Source organism: Oreochromis aureus, linkage group 13 (genome assembly GCF_013358895.1).
Source record: "Oreochromis aureus strain Israel breed Guangdong linkage group 13, ZZ_aureus, whole genome shotgun sequence".
NCBI lineage: Eukaryota > Metazoa > Chordata > Actinopteri > Cichliformes > Cichlidae > Oreochromis > Oreochromis aureus.
In genome coordinates, this window is record NC_052954.1 from 20,338,160 (window position 1) to 20,351,404 (window position 13,245).

Sequence of the window (13,245 nt, forward strand, 5' to 3'; positions counted from 1 at the left end):
CATATGAAGGGATAGAGCTTTGAATGATTAGAAGCAAAATACAGTTTTGTGACTCATGATCTAATTTCTTCTGACAGTTGATGAAAACACACACCATGTTTACCATAGGGATTTAGGGATTTATTTTATAAAAGCACACATAGTAGTAATTAATCTAAAGTAGTCTATATCTGCAGCACACTCACACATGGAGAATATGTTCACTGAAATGTTTTAACTAGACAGCACTGCAGTTTATTACCTTGCCTGAAAGTGTTTTAAGGTATCTAACTTCTGAGTATGTTACTTCCTCTTCAGCCTGCATTGAAGAACATAACCTAATTAGAACATCTGACAAAATTAGAAAGGTTTGCCCTGTGACTTACTTTTGCCATTCTTTTAGTATCATATAGCAGTCACAGATAGCAGTCACAGATAAACAGGTCAACTTACCATTGCTGTCACTGGTGATTCTGCTTTATGCTTCTCTAGTAAAACCAAACTGCTTTTACTGATGCTGTGCAACAATTCACAATAAAGTGAACATGAATTTAATTGTAATCAAAGTTAAGCAACACTTACTGTATATTAATATAAAATAGTTGAACGGCACCGCAATTAAAATCAAGACCAACAAACTCAGACAAAAGATGAGGCTCTTAGGGTCAAATGAAGCTGTACAAAATCTATTTTGAGAACACACAGTTTAGTTTAGTTTAGTTTAGTTTAGTTTAATATGTCATAATAGGGTCTCTAAAAAATATGTATACGGACTCCCTTACAAGAAAAGTTCTACCACTTATATATAATACTACTGCATACATAGCAAATATAAATACAAAAATATCTCACCTATGCTGGTTATTTTCGAATGTGGTAAATGTTCAATTTCCAGCAACAGTGTGGGTAGAGGCTATAATTAAAAAAAAAGAACATCATCATCACCAGAGTACTGAGTACTAGAGTACTAGTAAGAATGATTATTATCCTAATATCTCTTTGAGTGTTAACATTTCGATAGGATGGAATTTATATACATGTAGAATTTACGATTACTTACAGTACTTACTAGTCATTAGTTTCTCAGTAACATTTAAATGTACTGGTATCTGAATGTCCCCTTCAGTACACCAATACCAGCCAGTATCATTTGACTTTAGTTCACTCACGGTCACTGTGAAAACATTGGGGTCCCTCATATGAGCGGTCACTGTTGTTTCATTTATGGCTCCAGATGATCCTGTCACACAGTTCCTGCCCAGCCTGCACCACTTCATTTCTCCAGAGTTACTGTGGTGACATCTGATGGTTATGTTTTCTCCAATATAGCCTGTAGTTCTCTGATGATCCACATAGAGACTGGGGGTATCTTAAAGTAAAATAAATAAATAAAAAATAGAAAGATGCTAAAAAGTGCTAAATAAAGATCATTGCTATTTCACATATATTCTCACTGGCTTTGAATGACAAATAAGAGCGCAATCAGTCTTTGTCAAAACCGTCAAATGTTACTTGGTGTATTTTTCTTTCTTGTAATATGTAATGTCTTGTAATGTGTAATGACTTAAAATGTGTATACAGATAGGGACTTACCACTGGTAACTGACAGTTTAAAATGCATCATCTGACACTTCATCAAAGTCCACCGCACACCAGTAATCAGTGTTTTCATTTGTAAGATTGTTAATAGTTACAGTAAAAATGTTAAGATTTTTGTCATCAGAGCTTGAAAATTTTCCTGAAGGGTCTGGTTTGTTTGTTTTTAACTGCATCACTGCATACATCCAATAATATCCTTCACACAAGTACTGCACATGGTTTATGTATTGGGAGTCATGGAGAGATGGGATGGAGATAGATTGTCCAGCTTCAAATGATACTTTACTGACTTATGCTGTGAACTTCTGCAACAAGAACAAATAAAGTATTTTAATGGTTATGTTTACATAAAACATTCTCCCTGTCCATGACTTGTTGATTTTATATGTAGACAATAAGGTATTAAGTACAAACCTGGATAATGCAAAAACTATTAAGATACATTTATTTATTGTCTGCTGCTTATTCATTAAAACATAAGATATTTAAACAACTGACCTTTGAGCACATCGAAGACAAGAAGAATGAGGTGAGCAGCCATGCTTGTATGTGAGTACATTTAAAGCACATGAAACACATGTGAAGTCTGCTTCTATTCTTGAATTTTAATGACTACTGCAGGTGTAAGAATCACCATCTGCAACAATTTAAAGCTGCATGGACTGATTTAGCTAACAGCAAGCAAGTAAACAGTCATATGTATTCTCATGACATATAATAACACTGATAATACAAGAAATGAAAGTGCAAAAACAAAAATATTTAATATACACTTTGTGTTCTCACACATCCTAAAATAGAGTTCAGGATTATCTGTTGAGGTTGATGCTTACAATGCTTCTTATGACAATAAAACCAAGGAACGTGTCAGTGACCTTGAAAAACAGAAACTAAGCAACAAAACAAATTGTGCAACAAACTTTATATATTTTTTAAAACTTTAAAAAAAGAAGAAAAATGACACAGTTCAAATACATAGATACTGCACAGATAAAAAGATAAAAGGGAAAACAACTTGTATGTCAAGTCAAGTCAAAGTCTATATATATAGCATGTTTTTAAACAACTTCCTGTCACGTTGTATCAGATAGTACTCAAATGCAGGACTGAGAACTGTACAATTAAAGGGAAGTTTATTTACAGCACCAGGTAGAATATATGCATATGCTCTCTGCACGTCACCAGTATCACCTTATAAACTTATCAGAGTTAAGTTTAAAGTAAATATCCCAATTATCAAGCACAGAGTCATTGAAACCTAATGCAAATATGGATGCTGTTAAAGAATTTAGCGTTTTAGCTTGAGAGCCAGCCAGAGTAACAATAAATAAAACGCCAAAATGGTTTAAAATATGAGTGTCACAAATGACATAAGTTTAAACCAAAATGACAATAAAAGGTCCAGTGTGTGTCACTTTGAATGTGTCTGACCAGAGCGCACAGAACAAGACTATTCAAGTTTATGACTGCACTTCAAAGATAGAGAAGGCGTCAAACGCTTACTGTCGACATTGGTAGCTGGATTTGAATATTTCAGTGGTGATTAAAGGTCATTGAAGGTGATTAAGATGAAGTTAAAGTTTTGTATGTAATTTCTGTGGCCTTTAACACTGTTGTAGAAACAAATACAACAGATAGGATGGAAAAGCAAAGGGAAAGATGATCAAAGTAAAAGGAAACAATGACATAGAAGGAAAATGAGCAGGACACACAGGAAATGAGGAACAGTGTGGCTGGTTTCAGGTCTTTTAATATTTGTCCTTTGTTATGTTAAAAAACAGAACTGAAGATGCTGTTCACAGCACTTTCACTGAATGACCTTTGTATAGAAATAAAAATTGAGCACTTTACACTTTGAAGCATTTTAAATAGTTTTATTATGAGGCACTTTGTTAAAAATCTGCTTAAAAGTCTTAAAAGTTAAAAGTCTACTTGTTAATTATAAAACCACGGTTATAGTACGTTAACATCACGTTTCTTATTCTTTTAGTATTAAGTAGCATGATCACAGAAATAACTCAAAATACTGTTTCTTTGACAGATGATTAACAATTGATCTCCTATCCAGTCTTTAAGTCTGACGTCATTAGTCATGCTTCAATCCAAAGGGACACTGAAAAATACTGTTTTCACCTGTTAAGGGCTTATTCTTCCACTTCCTCTCACTGCATCACTCTCTTTCTGTGTGTTAAATTTTTAGCAATATTACTGGTTCAACATGGGTGGAAGGCAGAACTTTATGTGTTTACTTACCTCATTCACCTTTCCTTAGGGACATGATCTCAAATAAAAGGTAAATTTGTTTTTGTTTGTCGGTGACCAGGACCAAGTTCAGCATAATTCAGCCATTCCAGCTTTAGATTTCATTGGCTGATTCAAGTGCATTACACCAGAGGGTAAATTGCTTCTTGCCCTAAGACAGCTGGGATAAGCTCCAGCCTGCCCCAGACCCTGAAAAGGATAAGCAGAAGGGAATGGGTGGATGGATGGATGGATGGATGGATGGATGGAAGTGCCTTACATTCAGTCTATTTTTAGATCAAACGGAGAGGTGAGAACAAGATATGAGCAGCTTCCACGCCAGGTGAGGAAGTGGAAAAAGTGACTAGCTTTTTGTGTCAGCTTGTCCTCACAATCAAATTTATTTCAGGTCAGTGGACTGTTTACTGTGACACTGATATCTGCATTTGTAATCATTTAAATCAAGTTTTGTAAATGTGTAATTTTCACATATTCAGACCTGTCAAAATCTGGAAAAGATGAGGGAGACTGTTGAACACCACAACACCAGTGGTTTTGTTGTGGTCTGCACTGGACTCAGAGTGGACGCTCATTTTGTAGTTTGCATTTAATCTGTTTACCTAAAGGCATCATTAACAGTATCTATTTGTTTTGAAAAGGATCGAGAGGTCAGGGCTCTTTGTTGAATTTCAAGAGCAAGAAAGAGCACCGTGTGTCAAACAGCAAGCATGATAACAGGTACATTTCTCTGTTGGTGGTTTATACATTTTTTTATGTATTCTCTCCAAAAATAAGGTCTTATATAAGATGATGACTTAAGACAATTTGATACTCCTAACAGGAAAAACAGGAAGTGTGTCAGGCCGGCTGAGAAAGGAAAAAAAAAGTTTTTCTTTACTATTAAGACAAATGAACAAGAAGTAGTGCCAAATTATTACATCTAAACTAAATGCAGGTAAGGTGAGGTGTAGGTTTTCTTCATCTGCCCTTGTGTGCTTATGTCAGTGACAGATTCATTGAAAATTGTTACCTTAATAATGCCGACTTTTTACTGGGAAGCATGCAAACTTATTATGCCGATGGATTCAAACCCAGGACCTTCTTGCTGTGAGGCAATAGTGCTAAACACTACACCATCATGTTACCCGATAACATTTATAAAACCTTAATACATCACTATTACAATCTTTCAGTATTATTCTTTTCTCCATATTTTGAACATACATGGAACTACACAGTAAACTAGAATAAATCAACCTCACTGTCAGTCTCTGAGGATGGACACGTATGAATAACATGAACCAAGGTGTGAAAAAAGGATCTGGCACATTAGTAATGAATAAAAACAAGAAGACATATAGTTTGAAAGAGTAGCAAAGGAGCCCAGCTATGAAGTAGTCCACCTAAAAATCCTGAGTGTCACTAAAATATTGGCATTTAAAACATGGAAAAAGACTGTATGAAAATCATAAATTAGCCATAGTTGTATAGATGCAGTTATCCTGACCTTTATTATTTTTCACCAACTGTGGTAAAAACAAAAAAAGTTTCACTGGCAGATGATATGGTTCAACACTGTGCAGGAAAAATATTCATGCACACACATCTCATATGTTACATTCACATTTAGTGTGCTTACTGCTTGTGAGAGTATCATTAACAGTTATGTACTTTGGCATCTGTAGCTGTCCTTTAAAACATAAATACTAGCCGCTGGTCATTACACTTATGGTCACAATGAAAACATTGATGATGCTTTAATTAATTTTCACAATTTCCATCAAATCATTCAGATGCCACATATTTGTTGCTCAGCTGCCACCACTTTATTTTTCCAGGTTCTACTGTAATATTTGATGTTTATGTTTCTTTCATCAAATTCTGTCATATCTGATGGCTCACACAGAAAATGGCTGTACCTTAATTGAAAACAAATAGAAAATTGTATGTGTATACTTCACACTGCTGTAAATACCTTTGAATAACCAATAATTTATTTCCATCGTCACCATTTTTAGAACATGTTTATGCTCCTTATATTTTAACTTAAAAAGTACGTGTAGTAGTAAAACAAAGTCTGATCCATAAATTACATTTTAGATTTTAATGGAACACGTGTTGTAACCTTAGTCATGCCATGTGTGTGTAAATGTCTCAGCATGATATAACATTCTACTCTTTCTAATCTAAACATTGTAATTTTTGCACACTTGCACTTTATGTACTCCTGTGTTGATTGTCTGATATATGTAGCACCATGATCTTGGAGGAACGTTGTCTCACTTCACTGTATACTGTACCACTGCACATGGTAGAAATGACAATGAAGTCACTTGACTAATCCTGAGCGAACATAAAGTATAATATAATTATATATTAAATATATATAAACATAAAATATAATGAAGATTTATCCAGTGTAGTCCTGCGTTTCCTTTTTGTGGATTGAATTACTTAAAACATGACAGCAATAACTTTTTTAACCCATGTTGAACGCATATATTCAGATACTGAAATAAACGGCACAGACAAAGTACTGGGCCGACAATTACACCTACAGGAGCTGCTCAGACATGCCATAAACTCGGGGGCACAGTTTTTTGTGCTGATGTTGATGTCATAGGAGTTTTTCGAGCTCTGTTGGTAACTTTTATGTAGTATATGCATCGCCACTCAATAACCCTGCTCTGTAAAATTACATCGTCGGAAACTTCATGGCTGAGACGCTGTGGTTTCTAAATGCTTCAACACAACTATGTGTGGAATATCGAGGAATTTAACAAAGGACATGGTGCAACCGTGGCATCTTACCACTACAGTACCAATTTAGTGAGCTCTTTTGAATGACCCATTCTTTCAAAAAGATAAATAAGGCAGACTGCATGGCTAGGTTCATGATTTTATCCACCTGTTGCAATGGACTGTAAACATTTAAACTGAAAAATTAATAGGTGTGGCCCAATACTTGCCTATATATCAGTCCACTGCCATCTTAAAATCCCCTCTGTTGCTCATAGAGCTTTTCTATTGACAGGCACTTTTTCTTTAAACTATAGTCACAAAAAATACATTTATATAATATATAATAGAATGAATAACGCAACAATTTAAAGCACAAAACAAAAATGTTTAATATAGATTGAAAGGTCAAGATTAAACATTACTGTTGATGCTTACAGTACAAGAACCAAGAATAATATTGATGATCCTGAAAAAGAGCAAACAAACAGGTCAATGCTTCTTTGAGCCATTTTACAGCTACGCAGGAAAAAAGTTAGCAAGAAGAAGAAAAGATTTACTAATAACAAGCTGATGGCAGCAGATAACACATTGCCCCACAAGACTCCAGTAACATAGGTACAGATAAAATAGATAAAATTGCAAATGTCTGAATATTTAATCATTTAAATTCTGATTAGCTAATGTGCTCTAATGCAACTCCTGTGTCTTTTCGGTCACCCTGTTGGAGGACAGAAACAAATCTTATGAACATTTGTTAGGAAATTAAGAAGAAAAAGCAAAGAAAAATGTGATCGAATTAAAAGGAAAGAATGACACTGGGATAACAAACAGAATGATTTGAAATGAAGGACATAAAAGAGGTGAGATACAGTGTGTGGTTGGGTTCAGGTCTTGTAATATTTACCCTTTTCATGCGTTGTTTCGTAACAACAGAACTGTACAAGATTTCCGTTTCACTTTCAGCAAATGACCTCTGGGCAGGAGCAAAAATAGAGACTGAGCACTTTACACTTCTGCTGTGCCTTAAGAAAAAATCCTAGATTAAAGTCTACGTATATTCTTACATATATATGCATAGTTGTATGTTAGTGGTGATTTTTACCCACATGCCCAACACTGGAGGGCAGTTTTCTATTGCTCTAGTACTCCTCCTTTTCAAAGTGTAGGGTATCAGTTATAAGAAAATACCAGTACTTAAATGAACTACAAGGAGTAAATGTTTGATTTATCAGACACTAATCAAAATACAGCTTTGTGAATCATTTTTAATGTCTTTGTAACTGTGGTTGCAATTTACAAGTTATATAAAATACACACTGGTTTACTGTATGAAGATTCATTTTATCAGACAGACATATCAGAACTCACCTTCTAATACTCAAGTCAATCACACATACAGTATACTCTGATGTGACCAGTATGTTTACTGATAATTGTAAACTGAATTTCTTGATAGCGCTGTAGTTTGTTACCTTGGTTAACTTACCTTCCCTTTTTCGTTGAGTCTAACTTCAAAGTATGTTACTTCCGTATCCACCTGTGTAGCATGAACATGATATAATGCATTTACACTCAATGACTGCCCTATAGGATCAGGATCATTTTAAGTGCATGGTGTCAGTGTTGAGAAAATACCAGGTTTATAAAGGTTAGAGGTACCTTGGCTAAACTTCTTTTCTTGGGTCTAACATCAGAGTGTATTATTTCCTCTTCAGCCTGCATTGACGAACAAAACACAATTAGAACATCTGCCAAATGGTCATTAGAAAATTTTGTGCTGTGATTTTGATCTCCTATTTGATCTCTCAAGGAAGTAGATCAGCATAACTTACCACTGGTGTGACTGATGAGTGTGCTTTCCTCTGCTCTAGAAAAATAAAAGTGCTGTTACTGACACTGTGTAACAATGTGTAATAATGTAAAAGTTGAAAACTGAAAGATTTCTGGAAAAAAATACCATGGATATAAATTCAAGTTTAGTAATACTTACCGTGTCTCAGTATAAACCAGATGAACAACAAAACAATTACAATCAAGATCAACACACTCAGAAGGATGATGAGGATCCTTGGGTCAAATGAAGCTCTGCAACATGAAGACTGAAAATATAACTTAGTTTAGTTTAATGTTTAATGTAAAAAATATTTTAAGAAATATGTTATTCTAAATACCACAAATAAATATACAAAATAACTGACCTGTGTTTATTTTCTCCTACTGTAGAATTTTTCCCTTGTTCCATTGTTGCAAAAGTATGAATAGTAGTAGAGATAGTAGTAGTAGTAGTAGTAAAGGTAGTACGACTGATAGTAGTAGTAGGGAGAGTGGCTATAATTTAAAAAAAAAAAGAACAGTCATCACTAGAGTATTGTAACAATTATCAGAACAATTATATCTCTTACAGTAGTAAAATGTAGAAAGGGAAAGAATTCATATACATGGAGTTTAGTCGATATCTTGCAGTACTCACTAGTAATCGGTTTCTCAGTAAGATTTAAATATACTGGTATCTGAATGTCCCCTTTAGCACACCAATGCCAGCCACTGTCCTTTGACCTTAGTCCACTCATGGTCACTGTGACAACATTTGGGTGTCTCATATGAGTGGTCACTGCTGCACCATCTGTGGATCCAGATGATCCTGTCACACAGTTCCTGCCCAGCCTGCACCACTTCATTTCTCCAGAGTTACTGTGGTTACATCTAATAGTTATGCTTTCTCCAATACATCCTGTAATCCTCTGATGATCCACATAGAGACTGGGGGTACCTTCAAGGACAAAAAAAAAAATGAATCAATAAAAAAAAAAAAAAAAAAAAATAATGTAATGGGTGGAAAAAAGGATAAAAAAAAAATCAGATTTTTAAATCACTGGCAATTCAGATTTAATTTCTTTTCTTTTTTTTAACTTTTAAAGACAAACACTTTAAATGTTTACAACGATGGTCACGTACCACTGGAAACTAACAGCTGAAAATACTGTCCATCATCCAGCTCTCCATCAATCTCCACAGCGCACCAGTAATCAGTGTTTTTATGTGCCAGCTGGTTTATAGTCACAGTAAAAATTTTCAGTTTTTTGTTATCAGAGATTAAATATTTTCCTGAAGGGTCTGCTTTGTTTGTTTTTACTGCATAGCTGCAGGACATCCAATAATAACCTTCACACAAGTACTTCACATGGTTTTTGTATTGGGACTCATAGAGACATGGGATGGAGATAGATTTTCCAGCTTTCACTGATACTTTACTGACTGTAGTTATGCTGTGAAGTCCTACAAGAAGAACAAAGTATTTTAATGGTTATATTTGCGTAAAAATTATTTAAATCTTTTCTTTTGTACATGTAGACACATTACAGTATTGTAATATAAAATAAGTATAAAACTGCATACTACAAAAATTATTAAGTCATTAATTTGATCATCTGCTGACATTAGCCTTTGAAACATGAGGTGACCTGTGACCAACCTTTGAGCACACTGAAGAGAAGAAGAATGATGAGATGAGCAGCCATGCCTGTGAGTGTGTAGACTTCAAACATATGAGCTACTGTCAAGTCTGGTTCTTTCTATGAGTGTATGCAACATGCAAATACAGCACTTCAACCCTGCCTTCTTGTTAGTTCCTCCTACTGTGTGATGTTATATTTTTAATTTATTGCATCACTGGTGTATTTTGCTTCAGACTAGGTATAAGAATCACCAACTACAATGTTGAAAAGCCACACTGACTTATTCATTTAACATTAACACAAGTGAATGACAAATATGTACTCCCTTAACATATAATAGCACTGACAGTAAAGTAAATTAAAGTAAAAAACAAAACAAAAATATTTTAAAAACAGTTTTACTGAACATCCTTAAAATAGAGGTCAGAATCATCCATCGATGTTGATGCTCATGGAAGGAACTGTAATAAAACCAGTAACGATCGTCCTGCACTGTCAAATTTTCAGTAGCGCCAAAATCCAGTATATACTTTATATATTTTCAGTGCAAACACAGGTTTTCTTATAGGGTCAGTTTCATTTCTACCTCTCTGCTAACAGTTTTTTTTCCAAACAGGAAGCAAGTTTGTGTGAGCATTTGTCTCCTGCAGGTTCACAAATCTGCAAGGACGGGGTGCAAAAAGTTTCTTTTTTAAACTGTGCATGATTTAGGGCTACAGAAATCATTCTAGCAGGAGCCAGGACAACTTAAAGTTTCCTTATTTTGCTTTACAGTCCAGAATTATGTTTTAAAAGTTGCTTTGGTTAAATAAACAAACTGATGCCAATGTGAATAAAGTACTGAACACAAGGGCAGATTAATCTTAATAAACACTTGCTGCGTTCTTACAAATGATCACTCACACTGTCATATTGTCTGCATACTTTTTAACAAGCACACACTAAAGAACAGTGAGTCATATATCTTCACTTCCACATTTCAAAAACCAACTCGGACATCAGAACAGGAAGCTTCATGGAAAAGTTAAGTAAAAAAAACATCCTTTAAGGTGATGCACCAATTCAAAGCTGTGAAATGCTGTGCCAGAGTATGGAGAGTGTTTTAAATATAAACTCTTTATGAGACAAATAAAAATGTGCACAACACACACACACACACAAAATATTCAAGCACAATAGAAAACTTCTTCCAGAACCAAGTTGTTTGTACAGTTTTTAATCCAGCAGCTCAAATATAAAAACTTTGAATGCAGTAATAAAAAGTAATAAAATAGTTAAATAAAACAAATCAAATCAAAAGCAATATAAATAAAAGAATAGCGATGGGTATCGTTTAGGTTTTATCCGATACCAGTACCAAACCGGTACTTTTGAAACGGTGCCGGTGCTTAAACGGTGCTCAAACCGGTGCTTAAATAACGGAAAACACAAAATTGGTCCAAACACCTCTCATGTTCAGCTGTTTTTTTTGTAAAAAGATAACAATGTTAGCCTTTTCTGCAGCTATAGGGCATATATGGTCTCACTCTTGGCTGGAAGCAGTGCTTAAACAATGGACAAAAACAAACTTTGTCCAAAAACCTCTCATGTTTAGCCGTTTTCCACTTTTTCTTTAGTCATTTTAGCCTTTTTGGCCAGGGTGAAGCGAGTATCTGCCATCAAACAAGAAGACAGCCGCATGTAACTATGACGGTGTTTGCTAGTTCACCTTACATGCATCAATGTAATAATGTGGTTAGCCTACTCAACGTAAATTACACACGAACAACTTTAAGCTACTCACGCAGAGAAGAACGGCTGCTGCTGCCATCATCATCCGTCATCATTTCTGCTACACTGACAGGGCTAGGGACCAGGACTCCCCTCTTCGGGTTTTTGGGGGATGTTGCTAATTCCGGGTCCGATAACAGGCACCACACCCGCAGTAGATGTGCACGATGTGAGGTCTTGCAGCAAGCTATCAAATACGGCGCATTTCTCGGCTTTTAACAAAACGCTATGCGTCGTCAGGTGTTTCATCAGATTCGTACTGAACTGAAGGTTAGTGGTTTGATCCCTGGCTCCTCCAGTCTGCATATCAAGACTGTGAATGTGTATGAATGTAGTTAGGAAGCACTCAGTTAAGAGAAAGTGTGTGATTGGGTGAATGTAGCATGTTGTATAGAGCACATTGAGTAATCTGGGAGAGTAAAAAAGTGCTATATAAAAGCCACAGAGACGCGGTGTTTCGAAAAAATGCGTCTCAGCTGTTCCGATACTTCTGACACATACGGGATCACTACGGGTTTTTCCTTAGGCAGCAGCTGTCCTTCTCTCCTGGATCGGCTGGAGCTTCCTTTAGGTGCCTTCCCAGCTTTGACAAACGTCCAGCTGGGATAACCACATTTACTCAGGGCCTTCTTGATGTGATGTTCTTCTGCTTCCCTGGCCACTGTGTCTGTGGAGATGGTGTTCGCTCTGTGTTGTAGCCTCTTGATGACACCCAGTTTATGCTCCAGTGAATCATGAGAGTCAAACCTTAAATACTGATCCGTATGGATAGGTTTACATGAAAGAACTTGTACATGGAAGAAGTGGAAAAGAGGGCTTTGCTATCCTACCCTGAAACACCACCAAGTCATTGGTTCAGGTATGTGTATGACACCTGGGTGAAAATCAAATCTCAGGACGTACCACATGTCACAGATCACATTAACTCGGTGGACCGATACATCAAATTCACCAGGGAGGATATGAAAAGTGGCAGGTTAGCCTTCTTACACTGTGAGACTTCCATCAGTAGTGGGGGACATCTAAAAGTCTATGTGTAACGTAAACCTATGCATACGGATCAGGAGGGGGCCTAAGGGTACATCTTTCGCCATCTGACAATGCTGTGATTGCAGCTGTAGGGTGTTTAACCCATTGCTATGGGCCATTTGATCCTTATACAACCGTTGCAAGAGTTTGGTCTGCATAGCCGGCAATAAGTAAGACTTGTTCCTGGTGGGTGATGGGCCCTGCCAGGGCTGTGTCACCGATTCTGTTTGTCATTTTTATTGCCAGAATTTCTAGGCGCAGCCAAGTGGTGGAAGGCCTTCACTTCAGTGGTCTCAGAATCTTATCTCTGCTTTTCACGGATGATGTGGTTCTGTTGCCTTCATTCGGTGATGGCCTCCAGCTCACACTGGAACAGTTGGCAGCCGAGTGTGAAGCGGTGGGAATGAGAATCAGCACATCCAAATATAAG

At 36.1% G+C, this 13,245-nt stretch overlaps 1 protein-coding gene across 1 annotated transcript; it reads right to left on the reverse strand.

Moving 5' to 3' along the window:
• Positions 1–7,055: 7,055 nt before the first annotated feature.
• LOC120443436 lies at positions 7,056–10,197 on the reverse strand. The gene is made up of 10 exons (XM_039622137.1): positions 10,034–10,197; positions 9,517–9,837; positions 9,032–9,331; positions 8,760–8,889; positions 8,552–8,646; positions 8,394–8,428; positions 8,221–8,277; positions 8,048–8,098; positions 7,466–7,534; positions 7,056–7,279 (listed from the first exon to the last, which is right to left on the reverse strand). The coding sequence occupies exons 1-10, from the start codon at positions 10,104–10,106 to the stop codon at positions 7,235–7,237; spliced, it is 1,176 nt and encodes a 391-aa protein (XP_039478071.1). The 5' UTR covers positions 10,107–10,197; the 3' UTR covers positions 7,056–7,234.
• Positions 10,198–13,245: the final 3,048 nt, after the last annotated feature.

Bases quoted from the DNA above. Each gene is read 5' to 3' on its own strand.
- LOC120443436 (XM_039622137.1), bottom strand. From the start codon at position 10,106: ATGTTTGAAGTCTACACACTCACAGGCATGGCTGCTCATCTCATCATT. The intron at 9,838-10,033 runs GTTGGTCACAGG...TTCTTCTTGTAG, and splicing joins TCTCTTCAGTGTGCTCAAAG to GACTTCACAGCATAACTACA. The intron at 8,890-9,031 runs GTGAGTACTGCA...TTTAAATTATAG, and splicing joins TACTGAGAAACCGATTACTA to CCACTCTCCCTACTACTACT.